The sequence below is a fragment of the Euprymna scolopes genome, chromosome 12 (assembly GCF_053919585.1).
Source record: "Euprymna scolopes isolate OS-2025 chromosome 12, ASM5391958v1, whole genome shotgun sequence".
Taxonomy (NCBI): domain Eukaryota; kingdom Metazoa; phylum Mollusca; class Cephalopoda; order Sepiida; family Sepiolidae; genus Euprymna; species Euprymna scolopes.
The window spans coordinates 70,721,526-70,744,025 of record NC_136493.1 but is presented as its reverse complement, the minus strand read 5'-3'; the positions used below and the strand labels follow the sequence as shown (position 1 = coordinate 70,744,025).

General features: G+C 23.4%; 1 protein-coding gene across 1 annotated transcript in view; it reads right to left on the bottom strand.

Annotated features, from left to right (window-relative positions):
• LOC145291327 (uncharacterized) overlaps window positions 1-22,500 on the bottom strand; it is a 222,039-nt gene that overhangs the window by 71,617 nt on the left and 127,922 nt on the right. Inside the window, exons 8-10 of the mRNA XM_080137081.1 lie at window positions 8,985-9,169; window positions 7,706-7,858; window positions 3,796-3,890 (exon numbers count right to left, since the gene is read on the bottom strand). Coding sequence (XP_079993207.1) covers window positions 3,796-3,890; window positions 7,706-7,858; window positions 8,985-9,169 — 433 coding nt within the window. The remainder of the gene's footprint in view (window positions 1-3,795; window positions 3,891-7,705; window positions 7,859-8,984; window positions 9,170-22,500) is intronic.

The following is a 22,500-nucleotide window of genomic DNA, read 5'->3' as shown; positions in this document are numbered from 1 at the left end:
CCTTCTTTTCTAACTCCCCTTTATCTACGATCTTTCCATTTTTATTTGACTTTATAACTTAGTCCATCTATGAATTCTGATGATGCTAGTTGGATTTTTCCTCTCTTTGAGGATTTTCCTCTAGTTGAAACAATTTGTAAACTCATTCTGGACTCACAGTAATAAATTTCCTATATACTGCTCTGACTACACATTGAGCACTTTAGTCCGGTTTTTTTTTTTTTTTTCACCACTGGTAAATAAATATATATATATATATATATATATATATACATATACATATATATATATACATATACATATATATATATATACATATACATATATATATACATATATATATATACATATATATATATATATATACACAAGTTAGAAAAGCATTTCATCCAAGGCATGAAAATTGTTAAACAAAATGTTTTTACTATAGGCTTTAAAAATAAAGATACCAGATTCAATTTGAAATTTATTTATCTTCAAAGTGTACTTTTATAAATTTTACAAAGTAAGGTATAAAAATTTAATACCTTACTTTGTAAAATGCATAAAAGTGGACTTCGAAGATAAATAAATTTCAAATTGAATCTGGTACCTTTATTTTTAAAGCCTATAGTAAAATCATTTTGTTTAACAATTTTCATGCCTTGGATGAAATACTTTTCTAACTTTTATCTTATCTTTTTAACATTATATTTTAAAACTCTCCTTCTCTCTATTTAAGTTTGTATTTCTTCTCAACTCATTTTTTGTCTTGGATGAAATGCTTTTCTAACTTGTATCATATCTTTTTAAGATAATATTTTATTTAATTTATTAATTTGGATTTTTAAAAAAATGAATGCGGTTTGGCATGTATTTATAAAAACTCCCCTACTCTCTATTTCAGTTTGTATTTCTCCTCACACCACGACTCATTTTTGCAACCCCTTCTTTGTATTATTACAGGTCTGAATATTCTCTGTTTCAGTTTATATTTCTCCTCATACGACAACTCTTTTTTTGCAACTCCCTCTTTGTCATACATGTTTGAATAATGAGAAAATCTGAATTTTTTCAACAAAAACTTTAAAATGACTTTTTTAGATTAAATTTTTTAAACTTCTTTCAGAATAGAAAATCTTTAAAATTTAATAAGGAACATATTTTATATAGGTTTCATTAAAATATTCAGTACATAATGAGAAAAATGGAGATGAAATTTTCAAAAGGACTGTATAACTGGTTACGCTCAATAGTAGTCAGCGCCAGCGAAAGTCTTTGTTAGTGTTATTCTATTATTATTATTTAAAACATTTTGTTTCCTGCTCTTTCGTGTGAGGACTAATATATATATATATAATACTATGCAATTATTTATTTATACAAAATGGAAATAGCAGTTGTTGCAGTGTTTTACAGAGTTTAATATAAAGAAGCATTACTTAAAACTGATACTAAATTTGTTTTATATAATTGTGTTGTTGTCGGTGATGTTGTGGTTGTCATCATCATTATAATAAATGGTAACATATTGTTAACAACCTAAATCTTTCATGTTATGTAGCAATAACATGCTCCCGCAGTTGTATATGTTTGCTCTGTATATATGATAAACAAACATATTTTAAACTGCCTCCTTCAAAAAAGGAGATAATACTTGGGAGAATCGTATTACGATGAACAAACATATAGTATACTACTCTCCCTAAAAAGAAGTAAAGTTTGGAAGAATGGTCTCATGACAATCGAACTGATACTACCCTTTTAACGGAGGAGATAATATTTGTGATGATAGTCTCAACAAAACAGAACTACACTATCTCCCCTTCCCACCACAAAAGGAGAAGGATAGTATCATGACCATAGAACAGATGCTACACTACCCCAGACAACAATAGAGAAGGTAATATCATAAAACAATCTTGTAATAAAACAAATTTACTCATAAGTTTTGAGAGGATACTTTTGGCAAATATCTTTTTAAGTCCATACCGAAAAGATATTTACTAAAGAAAACTCGATTTTTATTAAATATTCCTTTACACAAGCGATCTACTAAGTATATCAGTGCAAAAAAAATGTTATTAAAATAAACAATAAAACAACTTAGTCACAATCGCAATTATTTTTGGCAAATTCTTAAAGATTGAGGCTTTTTTTTCTACCCAGTGAGCTACTTTTTAAAAAATCTTTGTAAAATAAATAAATTAATAAACAAGTTTATTTCTTTATTATTGAAATAAAAACAAAACGAATTTAGTCAGTCACAGCTTTTAGCCAAAAGTTTTTTTTTTTTTCCAAATTAAATTTTACAAATGACTTTTTTTTAAATTTGAATTTTGAAACACAATAGCAATGTAACACTAGAAAATCTTTTTAAAAAGTAGAGTAAATCCCTGAAGACTGTAGCAATGTTTTCAATCCTGTGTCTCTTTGAGGGGAACTAGTTTTCCTCATATTTAAAACATTAGTGTCTAACTGCTCTTATGGAGAGGCAAGTAAATAACTATTATTTTAAAAAATTATTTCATTTTTTTTTCTTTTCTTTTTTTCCTTAAAATAATATTGCATAAAGTTCCATTTCATGATAACGCGACTCTGATGCATTTAAAAAAAAAAAAACACCCTCAACCTCCCAATGTTAAGAACAACTTTCGGAATAAACACCCCTAAACTCTCAATATTAAGAACGACTTTTGAAATAAACACCCCTAAACTCCCCATATTAAGAACGGCTTTTTAAAGTTTTCTCAACCATTTTTTTAATTCATTATCGATTACTGCTAGTTTTTTTGTTTTGGTTTTTTAATTAAACTGGAGTATAAAGGTTTAAACTAAATCTTAAATAAACCGAAGTGACTTTTTTCATTAACTTTGATTTGTTTTAAAAACTATATTCTAAAGCTGTGAAATGAAAATTTATAACAAAATTTGAAATATCTCATAAACAGTTGTATTTCTATTTTGTTTACTTTCTGCCTTAAGAGAGAATTAAAAAAAAATAAATAAATAAAACCAAGACACAACTAATCTAAAAATAAACTTCTTTATTTTTTTACAAAGGTTTTTAACAAAAAAAAAACAATAAAAGTTACACATAGAATTAGAAAAAAAAATAACATTACAAAAAATTGGAAATACTAATGAATCTAAAAATATATTTGCCAAAAATAACCTCTCAATTGAAATTTGTAAGTAAAATCATTTTATTGTTTACAATATTTTGCACTGACAAAACCCAGTATCAAGTTTGTGTAAAAGTTGCTTTAATAGAAAACAGTAAAAGGAGCAAATAATCGTACATAATTAGTCGTACAATTTTAGTAAACCTCCTTATGTACAAACAAAACCCAGCATGACTAAATGTCCAATTCGGCTTCTGCTGATTCAAGCAACTTTACACGTTTCTATATGACAAACAGCAGGAGCAGCCAGTCGTACAATGATTGGAAATAATTTGGTATTTAGTAAAACCAATTGAAAGATAATACAGGGTGACCCAAAAAAAAACAAAAGCTAAATGGAGGTCATCTAGAACATATGCTGTAGAATGGAGAAAAAAAGGCCAAAGACCCTCGTGTTTTGATGTGATGTTTTGAATATAATAAACTAGTTATGACCAAAGTTTCATTTCATTCGGACAAAACACTAAGAAACGGGGCCTAATTAGAGTTGGGGTCCCTTTTTTGGGGGGTCATCCTGTACATTAGTTTAAATAGTAAACTGAAATGAGCATAAAACAATAATCGTATAGCTTTAGGTTCAACCATACCAAATATTAGTAATAGATGCATGCTTAGTAAAAGTTAATATTACCTGTAATAGAAATTCCGAGCAAGTGTGCCTTTATATCTAACATTAGTATGGGTCATTTCTTGGTAAATACTGGACCATTTTGACTTTTGAGAAACCTACAAACAAAAAATTATTTTTTCATAAATATTCAAATAACATTTGTTATAAAAATGCTTATTGTAGAATACTTTTCACTATTTTTTAATCTTTATTTACTAAGGCTAAAAGTTACATGATGATAAGGGCTAATGAGATGGGTTAGTGTTAGTTGAATGATGAAGAATATTAGAAAGGATTGAAAATGATGAAATGATGAATAAAGTTTGATTATTTATTGATGTTAGGCACACAGAAGAAGAAATGAAAGTTCTAGTGGTAGTTTTAACAGGTTCTTTCAAGAAAGAATCAAAGATTGGATCTTGAGCGCCTTTCATGGCAATAACAATAGAATCGAGAAAGACTAGCAGACTGGTAGAGAAAAGAAGAAATCATCCACCTTCACTAATTGCACAAGAGTTAATTTTAGTACATACTAACTGGAACAGCCATCTACGAACATGTTCATAATATTGAGACATACTTGTAAGTGCAAGAGATGAAACTGGCCCCCAAATATCTCAAAGCAATGAAACCATATATTGATATGGTTAAAATATATATTCCACACTTAAACTTATGTATTTTAAAAAGTTTAAATTCTGCTGAGTTCGACTGTTATTAAGTGGCCCTAGAACAAAGTTTATTCACATTTTTAGGGTTGTTATAATTTTGTGTCTGTTACTTTTGGTTTAAGTTTGATAAAAAATCATTGAGGGTATGGATTTATACTCCCTAAATGGTGGATTTTTAATAAGTCTAAGACATCAGGCCTTAAAATAGTTCAATGCCATCAAAAACACATGGAGATAAGTTATGTGCTTATAAAGATTTTTGTGGTGATAAAACCAATATGAAGGTGTACAAATTATCAAAATAGATCTTTATTTTGATAACACTGTGCAACACTAAAAAAAGTACAGGATATCTGCAGCAATTTTTGTATACCTAGTAATGTGGAAATTTTATTTCTGGCTTTCTTTTTGTTGAATTAGGTATAATTTGTGCAAAATTGCCACAGTCGTAAATTTCAGTAAAAACGTCAAAAATGGGTTACTGACGACTTTGCAGTCACATATTATGTGTATTAAATTATAAATCTTAAGAGAAAAACACAGTTTAATATACACGTATTATGTACATTATTTGTTAAATGATTTATTTGAATCATTTATTTGCTAAAGTCGGCCGAAATGAGCTATTTTTCCAGATTTAAGAGAGCTAGATGACAGAGCTAGCTTGGTTAGCATAATATTTTCTAGACCAAGGGCTAATTTTTTCAAAAGTAAAAACATAATGCTGTAGTACATGGTTTGGTGTTCACCACCTTCCGAAAAGCCATGGTATACATCAAGAAAGGCATTTTTTAATGTAGGCTAAAAAAATCAAGGAAAAGAAGCTAAAACCTGCCTCAGAACCTTATTTGTAGGGCACGGGAAAAAATCTGAGGGTTAAAAATAGATATACATTTAATAAAGTATTTTTTAACTAAAAACTACAATAAAGACCGGATTATTGTGTATTTTAATGTTTTAAACATAAAGGGGCATTTTATACATTCTTTTCTGAAAATTTACTAAATTAAATGCAAAAAATAGAAATGAAATTTTATCAACCTCTTACTTTATATATGAAAGAATCTAATAACTTGCTAGTGGGCGTTTATAATGGCTTAACATGTTCACATTATGGAATCCTTATTTTTCTTTATAAAACAATTTACTTTTTTTCTTGTCTTTATTCTTTAGATGCAGTATAGGCTTTGACAATGACTTCAAGACAGTGCAAAAATGATCCAAGCAAATTCTGCTACATATGTGGCGAATTAACATTTGCTAAAGAAAGGCGCAGCATTACCAGCCATATCAAGAAATTGTACAAGGCGTACTTTCATTTTGATATAGGAGACCAAGACAAGTCATGGGCTCCTCATGCCTGTTGCCTTACATGTGTGAAAACATTGAGCGCATGGTATGCAAAAAAGAATGTTCACATGAAGTTTGGTGTGCCAATGATTTGGCGAGAGCAGAAAGCTCATTCTAATGATTGCTATTTTTGTCAGCAAGACTATACGAGCTGTGCAATAGCAAAAAAAAAAGAAACACATCGTTTACCCAAATTAGCAATCAGCAATGCGCCCAGTTGAGCACTCAAAAGAATTACCTGTACCAAAACCCCCTGATCAGGAAATGTGGAGTTCAAGCAGTGGGGATGAACATTACAGTGATGAAACAGTAGAATTTTCTAATTCAAAAAGCAATAATAAACCAATACTATTTTCTCAAGATGCTCTAAATGACTTATGCAGAGATCTTTATTTAACCAAAGACAAAAGTGAACTTCTTGCATCAAGGCTTAAAGAACGAAATCTTCTTAGAAAAGGTGTGAAAATAACATTGTACAGAAAACGTGCACAAAACTTGCATGTTTTGTTCACTTTGACAGATGATTTATGCTTCTGCAATGACATTGTTGGACTTTTTGAACAGCTGGAAATACAATATGATAATACCAACTGGCGACTTTTCTTAGATGCATCCAAAGAAAGCATAAAAGCTGTTTTGCTTCACAATGGGAACACCCTGCCATCTCTTCCTATAGCTTACAGCACAACCATGAAAGAATCATATGAAAATTTAAAAACAATTTTAGCAAGCATACATTATTAAGTCCATAAATGGCATGTTTGTGCAGATTTCAAGGTTATAGCCATGCTCACTGGCCTTCAGCCAGGCTATACTAAATTTTGTTGCTTCTTGTGCTTATGGGACTCTAGAGCAAGAGCTGAACACTATGTACGCAAGCACTGGCCTGCTAGAGATGAAATTGAGCAAGGAAAACATAACATCAAACACAAACCACTTCTGCAAAGTGATAGAATCCATTTACCACCTTTGCATATTAAACTCGGTTTGTTCAAGCAGTTTGTGAAAGCACTAGACAAGGATTCCTTGGCATTTGCATATCTTGCAGAAAAGTCGAGCTAAAATAAAAGAAGGTATCTTCATAGATCCCCAAATTCGAAAAATTGTTCTTGATGAAACTTTTAACACACATCTCATGAGAAAAGAAAAATGTGCCTTTGAGTCATTCAAGAAAGTTTGTGATAACTTCCTGGGAAAACATCGTTCAGAAGACTATGTGCAAGTTGTGAATGATCTATTGCATCATTTTCATGATATGGGATGTAACATGTCTCTAAAAGTTCATGTGCTCCACTCTCATTTGGATTTTTTTGCTGAGAATCTTGGCCATGTGAGTGATGAACATGGCGAAAGGTTCCATCAAGATATTTCATTAATAGAAAAACGTTTTAAAGGAAAATGGAACACTGGTATGTTGGCAGACTACTGCTGGAATTTAAAAAAGGATGATGACACTCTACACAAGAGAGTTAAGAGGACAAATGTTGTTTAAACTGGTGAATTCAGTGTTTTTTTTTTTCAAAATAATTAATAATAAAGTACATGAAAATGGTACCTAATCCAGAGAAATAAATGTCAGATTTGGAATCAGCATACTTTTCTTACACCGAAACAGGTCTTATATGTCTTGTACTTTTTTTTCAATTCAAATTTGTTGCACAGTGTAATCTATTTATTTTTAAATCATGTAAATGTGATTAAAATGTCATTGAAAATCAGAGGAAAATAAATTTATGCCACTCCCCACTTTCATCATTCCTCAGAGACCTTTTAAGACTATGAGCAATAGGTAGATCATTCCTACAAAATAGGTCTAATAACCTAAAGAAAATCATTATCAATAGAAAATGTCTGATATATGTTAAGTGGGGTTATTCAACAAATAATAATGTAAATGTGGATGAATGCACCTTTTCATAACCACCAAATTCACTGACAGCCTGGAATAATTGATAACTGTTAACAGGAACATTCTCCCAATATGTCGTCTCCAGATGTAAGTTATTTCTTGCTAAAAATTGTTTTAAATCAACTGTGAATGCAATTTCATTTTTCTTATAAACCTGCAAAAAACACAAAAACATTTTACTCAAAGTTTTAATTGTTTTCTAATCACACAAATATTTTGCTATCAAAAAGCAAATTTTAAATACAAAGAAAAATATGCAAACAAAAAGATTTTTTTATTCTTTTTATCAATTTCTTTTCCAAGTATTTCCCATAAAAAAATCCTCAGCATTTTTATTAAAATAATAAATGAAAAAGATCATCTTTAAATAGAGTAAAACTGATCACACTAGACTGTCAACAGAAAAATGTAAGATATATTATTTTATCTCTTCATGTTTCATGCTGACATTTGATGTTTCATGAATGACTTCAAACTTCTTGTTTGTTGCTTGTGTCACCTGCTATGATCAAGTAGTCATCAAGTCACCCCCTACATGTCTTAAGCAGTTTTAACCATCAATATTGATGCATGACATAGTTGTACAACTTGAGATGTCGCTGTGCAATACAATTTTTTATGGAAGCCTTAATGGTTAGATTGGCAATTTTCTTCATCTGATGCACTCCAGTAAAGACCATGTTATTTGATATTTTATCGTTGACCACATCTCACAGCCATACAAATGTAAAGGCTGAACATGTGTGCTGTATGCTGACACTACCTCATATGATGGGATTTCTGCGTTTTGTAAAATTGTCAACAATTGCCTGAATACTTTCCATATGATGGATATACATCGCTTTATACTTGGATTCCTAAACACTATTATTATAGTGTCTTAATATTTTAAAAGGTTTTTTCTTAAAGATGTATCACTCAAGTAAATGGAATTCAAAAAATTTGTTTTTAAAGGCTGCATATTTCCTCATTAACTCCATTTTTATTCAAATGGCAACTATCCTTGATTTAGATTAGAAATCTCATTGCTGACAGTTTTGACGATGATGGTGTAAGAGTATTTCTGCACATTCCGAAAATGCATATCTAAAATATTTCAATTTCACTTTCTGAAAATGTGATTGTATTTTTTTTTTATTTTTAATTTCTTCAGGCTATTGTCACTTTGGTTTGACCACCTTCCATATCGGCCCAGTTTTCAAAAGTACTCCTTACCCCCATCTTGCCATAACATTCCAAAGGTCTAGGCTATTTAATGATGAAATATAGAAGCCACTTACCTGAATATCAAAATGTAGTCTTTGCTGGGAAGTAAGTGACAAGAGAGAACTTTCTATTTCTGTATCGTTGCTATAACGTGGCATTCCAGAAGATATACTTTCTTCAATAAAATTCTGTGAGTTTCTATAATTGTTTTCTAAGAGATGTTGACTTGGTTTTTGACAAAGCTGGACACTAGTAGAATCTGAAAGAATTCAAGTATTTTAGACCTTACACATTGATGCAAATTTTTATAGTTATAGAATGGTTCAAATAGTATAGAGGTACATAAAGATTGAGGCAAGTAAATAAGTAATGTTTATGTTGCTAACTTTAGATACAATATCTATTTTTAATTATGATCTCTAATATTTTAGATATGCATACATAAATATTAAGTGTAAACTCAAAAAATTGAAATATTTTAGATATGCATACATAAATATCAAATATAAACTCAAAAAATTGAAATATTTTAGATATGCATACATAAATATTAAATGCCAACTTAAGAAATTGAAATATTTTAGATACGAATACATAAATATTAAGTGTAACCTCAAGAAATTGAAATATTTAAGATATGCATACATAAATATAAAATGAAAACTCAAAAAATTGAAATATTTTAGATATGCATATATAAATATCAAGTGTAAACTCAAGAAATTGAAATATTTTAGATATGCATACATAAATATCAAGTGTAAACTCAAAAAATTGCAATATTTTAGATATGCATATAAAAATATTAAATATAAACTGAAGAAACTGAAATATTTTAGATATGCATACATAAATATCAAGTGTAAACTCAAAATATTGAAATATTTTAGATATGCATACATATAAAATATTTCAATTTCTTCAGTTTACATTTAATATTTATGCATACATATCTAAAATATTTCAACTTCTTGAGTTTACATTTTATATTTATGTATGCATATCTAAAATATGTCAATTTCTTAAGTTGGCATTTAATATTTATGTATTCGTATCTAAAATATTTCAATTTCTTAAGTTGGCATTTAATATTTATGTATTCGTATCTAAAATATTTCAATTTCTTAAGTTGGCATTTAATATTTATGTATGCATATCTAAAATATTTCAATATTTTGAGCTTATATTTGATATTTATGTATGCTTATCTAAAATATTTCAATTTTTTGAGTTTACACTTAATATTTATGTATGCATATCTAAAATATTTCAATTTTTTGAGTTTACATTTAATATTTATGTATGCATATCTAAAATATTTCAATTTCTTAAGTTGGCATTTAATATTTATGTATGCATATCTAAAATATTTCAATTTTTTGAGTTTACACTACATATTTATGTATTTGTATCTAAAATATTTCAATTTCTTAAGTTGGCATTTAATATTTATGTATGCATATCTAAAATATTTCAATTTTTTGAGTTTACATTTAATATTTATGTATTTGTATCTAAAATATTTCAATATTTTGAGTTTACACTACATATTTATGTATTTGTATCTAAAATATTTCAATTTCTTAAGTTGGCATTTAATATTTATGTATGCATATCTAAAATATTTCAATTTTTTGAGTTTACACTTAATATTTATGTATGCATATCTAAAATATTTCAATATTTTGAGTTTACACTTGATATTTATGTATGCATATCTAAAATATTTCAATTTTTTGAGTTTACACTTAATATTTATGTATGCATATCTAAAATATTTCAATATTTTGAGTTTACACTTAATATTTATGCATGCATATCTAAAATATTTCAATTTCTTAAGTTTACATTTAATATTTATGTATGCATATCTAAAATATTTCAATTTTTTCAGTTTACACTTCATATTTATGTATGCATATCTAAAATATTTACAATTTCTTAAGTTGGCATTTAATATTTATGTATGTATATCTAAAATATTTCAATTTCTTAAGTTGGCATTTAATATTTATGTATGCATACCTAAAATATTTCAATTTCTTAAGTTGGCATTTAATATTTATGTATGCATATCTTAAATATTTCAATTTCTTAAGTTGGCATTTAATATTTATGTATGCATATCTAAAATATTTCAATTTCTTAAGTTGGCATTTAATATTTATGTATGCATATCTTAAATATTTCAATTTCTTAAGTTGGCATTTAATATTTATGTATGCATACCTGAAATATTTCAATTTCTTAAGTTGGCATTTAACATTTATGTATGCATATCTAAAATATTTCAATTTTTTGAGTTTACATTTAATATTTATGCATGCATATCTAAAATATTTCAATTTCTTGAGTTTACATTTTATATTTATGTACTTGTATCTAAAATATTTCAATTTCTTAAGTTGGCATTTAATATTTATGTATGCATATCTAAAATATTTCAATATTTTGAGTTTATATTTGATATTTATGTATGCATATCTAAAATATTTCAATTTCATGAGTTGGCATTTAATATTTATGTATTCGTATCTAAAATATTTCAATTTCTTAAGTTGGCACTTAATATTTATGTATGCATATCTAAAATATTTCAATTTTTTGAGTTTACACTTAATATTTATGTATGCATATCTAAAATATTTCAATTTCTTAAGTTGGCACTTAATATTTATGTATGCATATCTAAAATATTTCAATTTTTTGAGTTTACACTTAATATTTATGTATGCATATCTAAAATATTTCAATTTCTTAAGTTGGCATTTAATATTTATGTATGCATATCTAAAATATTTCAATTTTTTGAGTTTACACTTAATATTTATGCATGCATATCTAAAATATTTAAATTTCTTAAGTTGGCATTTAATATTTATGTATGCATATCTAAAATATTTTAATATTTTGAGTTTATATTTGATATTTATGTATGCATATCTAAAATATTTCAATTTTTTGAGTTTACACTTAATATTTATGTATGCATATCTAAAATATTTCAATTTTTTGAGTTTACACTTAATATTTATGTATGCATATCTAAAATATTTCAATTTTTTGAGTTTACACTTAATATTTATGTATGCATATCTAAAATATTTCAATTTTTTGAGTTTACACTTAATATTTATGTATGCATATCTAAAATATTTCAATTTCTTTAGTTGGCACTTAATATTTATTTATGCATATCTAAAATATTTCAATTTTTTGAGTTTACACTTAATATTTATGCATGCATATCTAAAATATTTAAATTTCTTAAGTTGGCACTTAATATTTATGTATGCATATCTAAAATATTTCAATTTTTTGAGTTTACACTTAATATTTATGTATGCATATCTAAAATATTTCAATTTTTTGAGTTTACACTTAATATTTATGTATGCATATCTAAAATATTTCAATTTTTTGAGTTTACACTTAATATTTATGTATGCATATCTAAAATATTTCAATTTCTTAAGTTGGCACTTAATATTTATGTATGCATATCTAAAATATTTCAATTTTTTGAGTTTACACTTAATATTTATGTATGCATATCTAAAATATTTCAATTTTTTGAGTTTACACTTAATATTTATGTATGCATATCTAAAATATTTCAATTTTTTGAGTTTACACTTAATATTTATGCATGCATATCTAAAATATTTAAATTTCTTAAGTTGGCACTTAATATTTATGTATGCATATCTAAAATATTTCAATTTTTTGAGTTTACACTTAATATTTATGTATGCATATCTAAAATATTTCAATTTTTTGAGTTTACACTTAATATTTATGTATGCATATCTAAAATATTTCAATTTTTTGAGTTTACACTTAATATTTATGCATGCATATCTAAAATATTTAAATTTCTTAAGTTGGCACTTAATATTTATGTATGCATATCTAAAATATTTCAATTTTTTGAGTTTACACTTAATATTTATGTATGCATATCTAAAATATTTCAATTTTTTGAGTTTACACTTAATATTTATGCATGCATATCTAAAATATTTAAATTTCTTAAGTTGGCACTTAATATTTATGTATGCATATCTAAAATATTTCAATTTTTTGAGTTTACACTTAATATTTATGTATGCATATCTAAAATATTTCAATTTTTTGAGTTTACACTTAATATTTATGTATGCATATCTAAAATATTTCAATTTTTTGAGTTTACACTTAATATTTATGCATGCATATCTAAAATATTTAAATTTCTTAAGTTGGCACTTAATATTTATGTATGCATATCTAAAATATTTCAATTTTTTGAGTTTACACTTAATATTTATGCATGCATATCTAAAATATTTAAATTTCTTAAGTTGGCACTTAATATTTATGTATGCATATCTAAAATATTTCAATTTTTTGAGTTTACACTTAATATTTATGTATGCATATCTAAAATATTTCAATTTTTTGAGTTTACACTTAATATTTATGTATGCATATCTAAAATATTTCAATTTTTTGAGTTTACACTTAATATTTATGTATGCATATCTAAAATATTTCAATTTTTTGAGTTTACACTTAATATTTATGCATGCATATCTAAAATATTTAAATTTCTTAAGTTGGCACTTAATATTTATGTATGCATATCTAAAATATTTCAATTTTTTGAGTTTACACTTAATATTTATGTATGCATATCTAAAATATTTCAATTTTTTGAGTTTACACTTAATATTTATGTATGCATATCTAAAATATTTCAATTTTTTGAGTTTACACTTAATATTTATGTATGCATATCTAAAATATTTCAATTTTTTGAGTTTACACTTAATATTTATGTATGCATATCTAAAATATTTCAATTTTTTGAGTTTACACTTAATATTTATGTATGCATATCTAAAATATTTCAATTTTTTGAGTTTACACTTAATATTTATGTATGCATATCTAAAATATTTCAATTTTTTGAGTTTACACTTAATATTTATGCATGCATATCTAAAATATTTAAATTTCTTAAGTTGGCACTTAATATTTATGTATGCATATCTAAAATATTTCAATTTTTTGAGTTTACACTTAATATTTATGTATGCATATCTAAAATATTTCAATTTTTTGAGTTTACACTTAATATTTATGTATGCATATCTAAAATATTTCAATTTTTTGAGTTTACACTTAATATTTATGTATGCATATCTAAAATATTTCAATTTTTTGAGTTTACACTTAATATTTATGCATGCATATCTAAAATATTTAAATTTCTTAAGTTGGCACTTAATATTTATGTATGCATATCTAAAATATTTCAATTTTTTGAGTTTACACTTAATATTTATGCATGCATATCTAAAATATTTAAATTTCTTAAGTTGGCACTTAATATTTATGTATGCATATCTAAAATATTTCAATTTTTTGAGTTTACACTTAATATTTATGTATGCATATCTAAAATATTTCAATTTTTTGAGTTTACACTTAATATTTATGTATGCATATCTAAAATATTTCAATTTCTTAAGTTGGCACTTAATATTTATGTATGCATATCTAAAATATTTCAATTTCTTGAGTTTACACTTCATATTTATGTATGCATATCTAAAATATTTACAATTTCTTAAGTTGGCATTTAATATTTATGTATGTATATCTAAAATATTTCAATTTCTTAAGTTGGCATTAAATATTTATGTATGCATACCTAAAATATTTCAATTTCTTAAGTTGGCACTTAATATTTATGTATGCATATCTAAAATATTTTAATATTTTGAGTTTATATTTAATATTTATGTATGCAAATCTAAAATATTTCAATATTTTGAGTTTACACTTCATATTTATGTATGCATATCTAAAATATTTACAATTTCTTAAGTTGGCATTTAATATTTATGTATGTATATCTAAAATATTTCAATTTCTTAAGTTGGCATTAAATATTTATGTATGCATACCTAAAATATTTCAATTTCTTAAGTTGGCACTTAATATTTATGTATGCATATCTAAAATATTTTAATATTTTGAGTTTATATTTAATATTTATGTATGCAAATCTAAAATATTTCAATATTTTGAGTTTACACTTCATATTTATGTATGCATATCTAAAATATTTTAATATTTTGAGTTTATATTTAATATTTATGTATGCATATCTAAAATATTTCAATTTTTTGAGTTTACACTTCATATTTATGTATGCATATCTAAAATATTTCAATTTCTTAAGTTTACATTTAATATTTATGTATGCATATCTAAAATATTTCAATTTTTTCAGTTTACACTTCATATTTATGTATGCATATCTAAAATATTTACAATTTCTTAAGTTGGCATTTAATATTTATGTATGTATATCTAAAATATTTCAATTTCTTAAGTTGGCATTTAATATTTATGTATGCATACCTAAAATATTTCAATTTCTTAAGTTGGCATTTAATATTTATGTATGCATATCTAAAATATTTCAATTTTTTGAGTTTACACTTAATATTTATGCATGCATATCTAAAATATTTACAATTTCTTAAGTTGGCACTTAATATTTATGTATGCATATCTAAAATATTTCAATTTCTTAAGTTGGCATTAAATATTTATGTATGCATACCTAAAATATTTCAATTTCTTAAGTTGGCACTTAATATTTATGTATGCATATCTAAAATATTTTAATATTTTGAGTTTATATTTAATATTTATGTATGCAAATCTAAAATATTTCAATATTTTGAGTTTACACTTCATATTTATGTATGCATATCTAAAATATTTTAATATTTTGAGTTTATATTTAATATTTATGTATGCATATCTAAAATATTTCAATTTTTTGAGTTTACACTTCATATTTATGTATGCATATCTAAAATATTTCAATTTCTTAAGTTTACATTTAATATTTATGTATGCATATCTAAAATATTTCAATTTTTTCAGTTTACACTTCATATTTATGTATGCATATCTAAAATATTTACAATTTCTTAAGTTGGCATTTAATATTTATGTATGTATATCTAAAATATTTCAATTTCTTAAGTTGGCATTTAATATTTATGTATGCATACCTAAAATATTTCAATTTCTTAAGTTGGCATTTAATATTTATGTATGCATATCTTAAATATTTCAATTTCTTAAGTTGGCATTTAATATTTATGTATGCATATCTAAAATATTTCAATTTCTTAAGTTGGCATTTAATATTTATGTATGCATATCTTAAATATTTCAATTTCTTAAGTTGGCATTTAATATTTATGTATGCATACCTGAAATATTTCAATTTCTTAAGTTGGCATTTAACATTTATGTATGCATATCTAAAATATTTCAATTTTTTGAGTTTACATTTAATATTTATGCATGCATATCTAAAATATTTCAATTTCTTGAGTTTACATTTTATATTTATGTACTTGTATCTAAAATATTTCAATTTCTTAAGTTGGCATTTAATATTTATGTATGCATATCTAAAATATTTCAATATTTTGAGTTTATATTTGATATTTATGTATGCATATCTAAAATATTTCAATTTCATGAGTTGGCATTTAATATTTATGTATTCGTATCTAAAATATTTCAATTTCTTAAGTTGGCATTTAATATTTATGTATGCATATCTAAAATATTTCAATATTTTGAGTTTATATTTGATATTTATGTATGCATATCTAAAATATTTCAATTTCATGAGTTGGCATTTAATATTTATGTATGCATATCTAAAATATTTACAATTTCTTAAGTTGGCATTTAATATTTATGCATGCATATCTAAAATATTTCAATTTCTTAAGTTGGCACTTAATATTTATGTATGCATATCTAAAATATTTCAATTTTTTGAGTTTACACTTAATATTTATGTATGCATATCTAAAATATTTCAATTTCTTAAGTTGGCATTTAATATTTATGTATGCATATCTAAAATATTTCAATTTTTTGAGTTTACACTTAATATTTATGCATGCATATCTAAAATATTTAAATTTCTTAAGTTGGCATTTAATATTTATGTATGCATATCTAAAATATTTTAATATTTTGAGTTTATATTTGATATTTATGTATGCATATCTAAAATATTTCAATTTTTTGAGTTTACACTTAATATTTATGTATGCATATCTAAAATATTTCAATTTTTTGAGTTTACACTTAATATTTATGTATGCATATCTAAAATATTTCAATTTCTTAAGTTGGCACTTAATATTTATTTATGCATATCTAAAATATTTCAATTTTTTGAGTTTACACTTAATATTTATGCATGCATATCTAAAATATTTAAATTTCTTAAGTTGGCACTTAATATTTATGTATGCATATCTAAAATATTTCAATTTTTTGAGTTTACACTTAATATTTATGTATGCATATCTAAAATATTTCAATTTTTTGAGTTTACACTTAATATTTATGTATGCATATCTAAAATATTTAAATTTCTTAAGTTGGCACTTAATATTTATGTATGCATATCTAAAATATTTCAATTTTTTGAGTTTACACTTAATATTTATGCATGCATATCTAAAATATTTCAATTTCTTAAGTTGGCACTTAATATTTATGTATGCATATCTAAAATATTTCAATTTTTTGAGTTTACACTTAATATTTATGTATGCATATCTAAAATATTTAAATTTCTTAAGTTGGCACTTAATATTTATGTATGCATATCTAAAATATTTCAATTTTTTGAGTTTACACTTAATATTTATGTATGCATATCTAAAATATTTAAATTTCTTAAGTTGGCACTTAATATTTATGTATGCATATCTAAAATATTTCAATTTTTTGAGTTTACACTTAATATTTATGTATGCATATCTAAAATATTTCAATTTCTTAAGTTGGCACTTAATATTTATGTATGCATATCTAAAATATTTCAATTTTTTGAGTTTACACTTAATATTTATGTATGCATATCTAAAATATTTAAATTTCTTAAGTTGGCACTTAATATTTATGTATGCATATCTAAAATATTTCAATTTTTTGAGTTTACACTTAATATTTATGCATGCATATCTAAAATATTTAAATTTCTTAAGTTGGCACTTAATATTTATGTATGCATATCTAAAATATTTCAATTTTTTGAGTTTACACTTAATATTTATGTATGCATATCTAAAATATTTCAATTTCTTAAGTTGGCACTTAATATTTATGTATGCATATCTAAAATATTTCAATTTTTTGAGTTTACATTTAATATTTATGTATGCATATCTAAAATATTTAAATTTCTTAAGTTGGCACTTAATATTTATGTATGCATATCTAAAATATTTCAATTTTTTGAGTTTACACTTAATATTTATGTATGCATATCTAAAATATTTCAATTTTTTGAGTTTACACTTAATATTTATGCATGCATATCTAAAATATTTAAATTTCTTAAGTTGGCACTTAATATTTATGTATGCATATCTAAAATATTTCAATTTTTTGAGTTTACACTTAATATTTATGTATGCATATCTAAAATATTTCAATTTTTTGAGTTTACACTTAATATTTATGTATGCATATCTAAAATATTTCAATTTCTTAAGTTGGCACTTAATATTTATGTATGCATATCTAAAATATTTCAATTTTTTGAGTTTACATTTAATATTTATGTATGCATATCTAAAATATTTAAATTTCTTAAGTTGGCACTTAATATTTATGTATGCATATCTAAAATATTTCAATTTTTTTAGTTTACACTTAATATTTATGTATGCATATCTAAAATATTTCAATTTTTTGAGTTTACACTTAATATTTATGCATGCATATCTAAAATATTTAAATTTCTTAAGTTGGCACTTAATATTTATGTATGCATATCTAAAATATTTCAATTTTTTGAGTTTACACTTAATATTTATGTATGCATATCTAAAATATTTCAATTTTTTGAGTTTACACTTAATATTTATGTATGCATATCTAAAATATTTCAATTTTTTGAGTTTACACTTAATATTTATGCATGCATATCTAAAATATTTAAATTTCTTAAGTTGGCACTTAATATTTATGTATGCATATCTAAAATATTTCAATTTTTTGAGTTTACACTTAATATTTATGTATGCATATCTAAAATATTTCAATTTTTTGAGTTTACACTTAATATTTATGTATGCATATCTAAAATATTTCAATTTTTTGAGTTTACACTTAATATTTATGTATGCATATCTAAAATATTTCAATTTTTTGAGTTTACACTTAATATTTATGTATGCATATCTAAAATATTTCAATTTTTTGAGTTTACACTTAATATTTATGCATGCATATCTAAAATATTTACAATTTCTTAAGTTGGCACTTAATATTTATGTATGCATATCTAAAATATTTCAATTTTTTGAGTTTACATTTAATATTTATGCATGCATATCTAAAATATTTACAATTTCTTAAGTTGGCACTTAATATTTATGTATGCATATCTAAAATATTTCAATTTTTTGAGTTTACACTTAATATTTATGTATGCATATCTAAAATATTTCAATTTTTTGAGTTTACACTTAATATTTATGTATGCATATCTAAAATATTTCAATTTTTTGAGTTTACACTTAATATTTATGCATGCATATCTAAAATATTTAAATTTCTTAAGTTGGCACTTAATATTTATGTATGCATATCTAAAATATTTCAATTTTTTGAGTTTACACTTAATATTTATGTATGCATATCTAAAATATTTAAATTTCTTAAGTTGGCACTTAATATTTATGTATGCATATCTAAAATATTTAAATTTCTTAAGTTGGCACTTAATATTTATGTATGCATATCTAAAATATTTCAATTTTTTGAGTTTACACTTAATATTTATGTATGCATATCTAAAATATTTCAATTTTTTGAGTTTACACTTAATATTTATGTATGCATATCTAAAATATTTCAATTTTTTGAGTTTACACTTAATATTTATGCATGCATATCTAAAATATTTAAATTTCTTAAGTTGGCACTTAATATTTATGTATGCATATCTAAAATATTTCAATTTTTTGAGTTTACACTTAATATTTATGTATGCATATCTAAAATATTTCAATTTTTTGAGTTTACACTTAATATTTATGCATGCATATCTAAAATATTTACAATTTCTTAAGTTGGCACTTAATATTTATGTATGCATATCTAAAATATTTCAATTTTTTGAGTTTACATTTAATATTTATGCATGCATATCTAAAATATTTACAATTTCTTAAGTTGGCACTTAATATTTATGTATGCATATCTAAAATATTTCAATTTTTTGAGTTTACACTTAATATTTATGTATGCATATCTAAAATATTTCAATTTTTTGAGTTTACACTTAATATTTATGTATGCATATCTAAAATATTTCAATTTTTTGAGTTTACACTTAATATTTATGCATGCATATCTAAAATATTTAAATTTCTTAAGTTGGCACTTAATATTTATGTATGCATATCTAAAATATTTCAATTTTTTGAGTTTACACTTAATATTTATGTATGCATATCTAAAATATTTAAATTTCTTAAGTTGGCACTTAATATTTATGTATGCATATCTAAAATATTTAAATTTCTTAAGTTGGCACTTAATATTTATGTATGCATATCTAAAATATTTCAATTTTTTGAGTTTACACTTAATATTTATGTATGCATATCTAAAATATTTCAATTTTTTGAGTTTACACTTAATATTTATGTATGCATATCTAAAATATTTCAATTTTTTGAGTTTACACTTAATATTTATGCATGCATATCTAAAATATTTAAATTTCTTAAGTTGGCACTTAATATTTATGTATGCATATCTAAAATATTTCAATTTTTTGAGTTTACACTTAATATTTATGTATGCATATCTAAAATATTTCAATTTTTTGAGTTTACACTTAATATTTATGCATGCATATCTAAAATATTTAAATTTCTTAAGTTGGCACTTAATATTTATGTATGCATATCTAAAATATTTCAATTTTTTGAGTTTACACTTAATATTTATGTATGCATATCTAAAATATTTCAATTTTTTGAGTTTACACTTAATATTTATGTATGCATATCTAAAATATTTCAATTTTTTGAGTTTACACTTAATATTTATGTATGCATATCTAAAATATTTCAATTTTTTGAGTTTACACTTAATATTTATGTATGCATATCTAAAATATTTCAATTTTTTGAGTTTACACTTAATATTTATGTATGCATATCTAAAATATTTCAATTTTTTGAGTTTACACTTAATATTTATGTATGCATATCTAAAATATTTCAATTTTTTGAGTTTACACTTAATATTTATGTATGCATATCTAAAATATTTCAATTTCTTAAGTTGGCACTTAATATTTATGTATGCATATCTAAAATATTTCAATTTTTTGAGTTTACACTTAATATTTATGCATGCATATCTAAAATATTTAAATTTCTTAAGTTGGCACTTAATATTTATGTATGCATATCTAAAATATTTCAATTTTTTGAGTTTACACTTAATATTTATGTATGCATATCTAAAATATTTCAATTTTTTGAGTTTACACTTAATATTTATGTATGCATATCTAAAATATTTCAATTTTTTGAGTTTACACTTAATATTTATGTATGCATATCTAAAATATTTCAATTTTTTGAGTTTACACTTAATATTTATGTATGCATATCTAAAATATTTCAATTTCTTAAGTTGGCACTTAATATTTATGTATGCATATCTAAAATATTTCAATTTCTTGAGTTTATATTTGATATTTATGTATGCATATCTAAAATATTTCAATTTTTGGAGTTTACATTTTATATTTATGTATTTGTATCTAAAATATTTCAATTTCTTAAGTTGGCATTTAATATTTATGTATGCATATCTAAAATATTTCAATTTTTTGAGTTTACACTTCATATTTATGTATGCATATCTAAAATATTTACAATTTCTTAAGTTGGCATTTAATATTTATGTATGTATATCTAAAATATTTCAATTTCTTAAGTTGGCATTAAATATTTATGTATGCATACCTAAAATATTTCAATTTCTTAAGTTGGCACTTAATATTTATGTATGCATATCTAAAATATTTTAATATTTTGAGTTTATATTTAATATTTATGTATGCAAATCTAAAATATTTCAATATTTTGAGTTTACACTTCATATTTATGTATGCATATCTAAAATATTTACAATTTCTTAAGTTGGCATTTAATATTTATGTATGTATATCTAAAATATTTCAATTTCTTAAGTTGGCATTAAATATTTATGTATGCATACCTAAAATATTTTAATATTTTGAGTTTACACTTCATATTTATGTATGCATATCTAAAATATTTACAATTTCTTAAGTTGGCACTTAATATTTATGTATGCATATCTAAAATATTTTAATATTTTGAGTTTATATTTAATATTTATGTATGCATATCTAAAATATTTTAATATTTTGAGTTTACACTTAATATTTATGTATGCAAATCTAAAATATTTCAATATTTTGAGTTT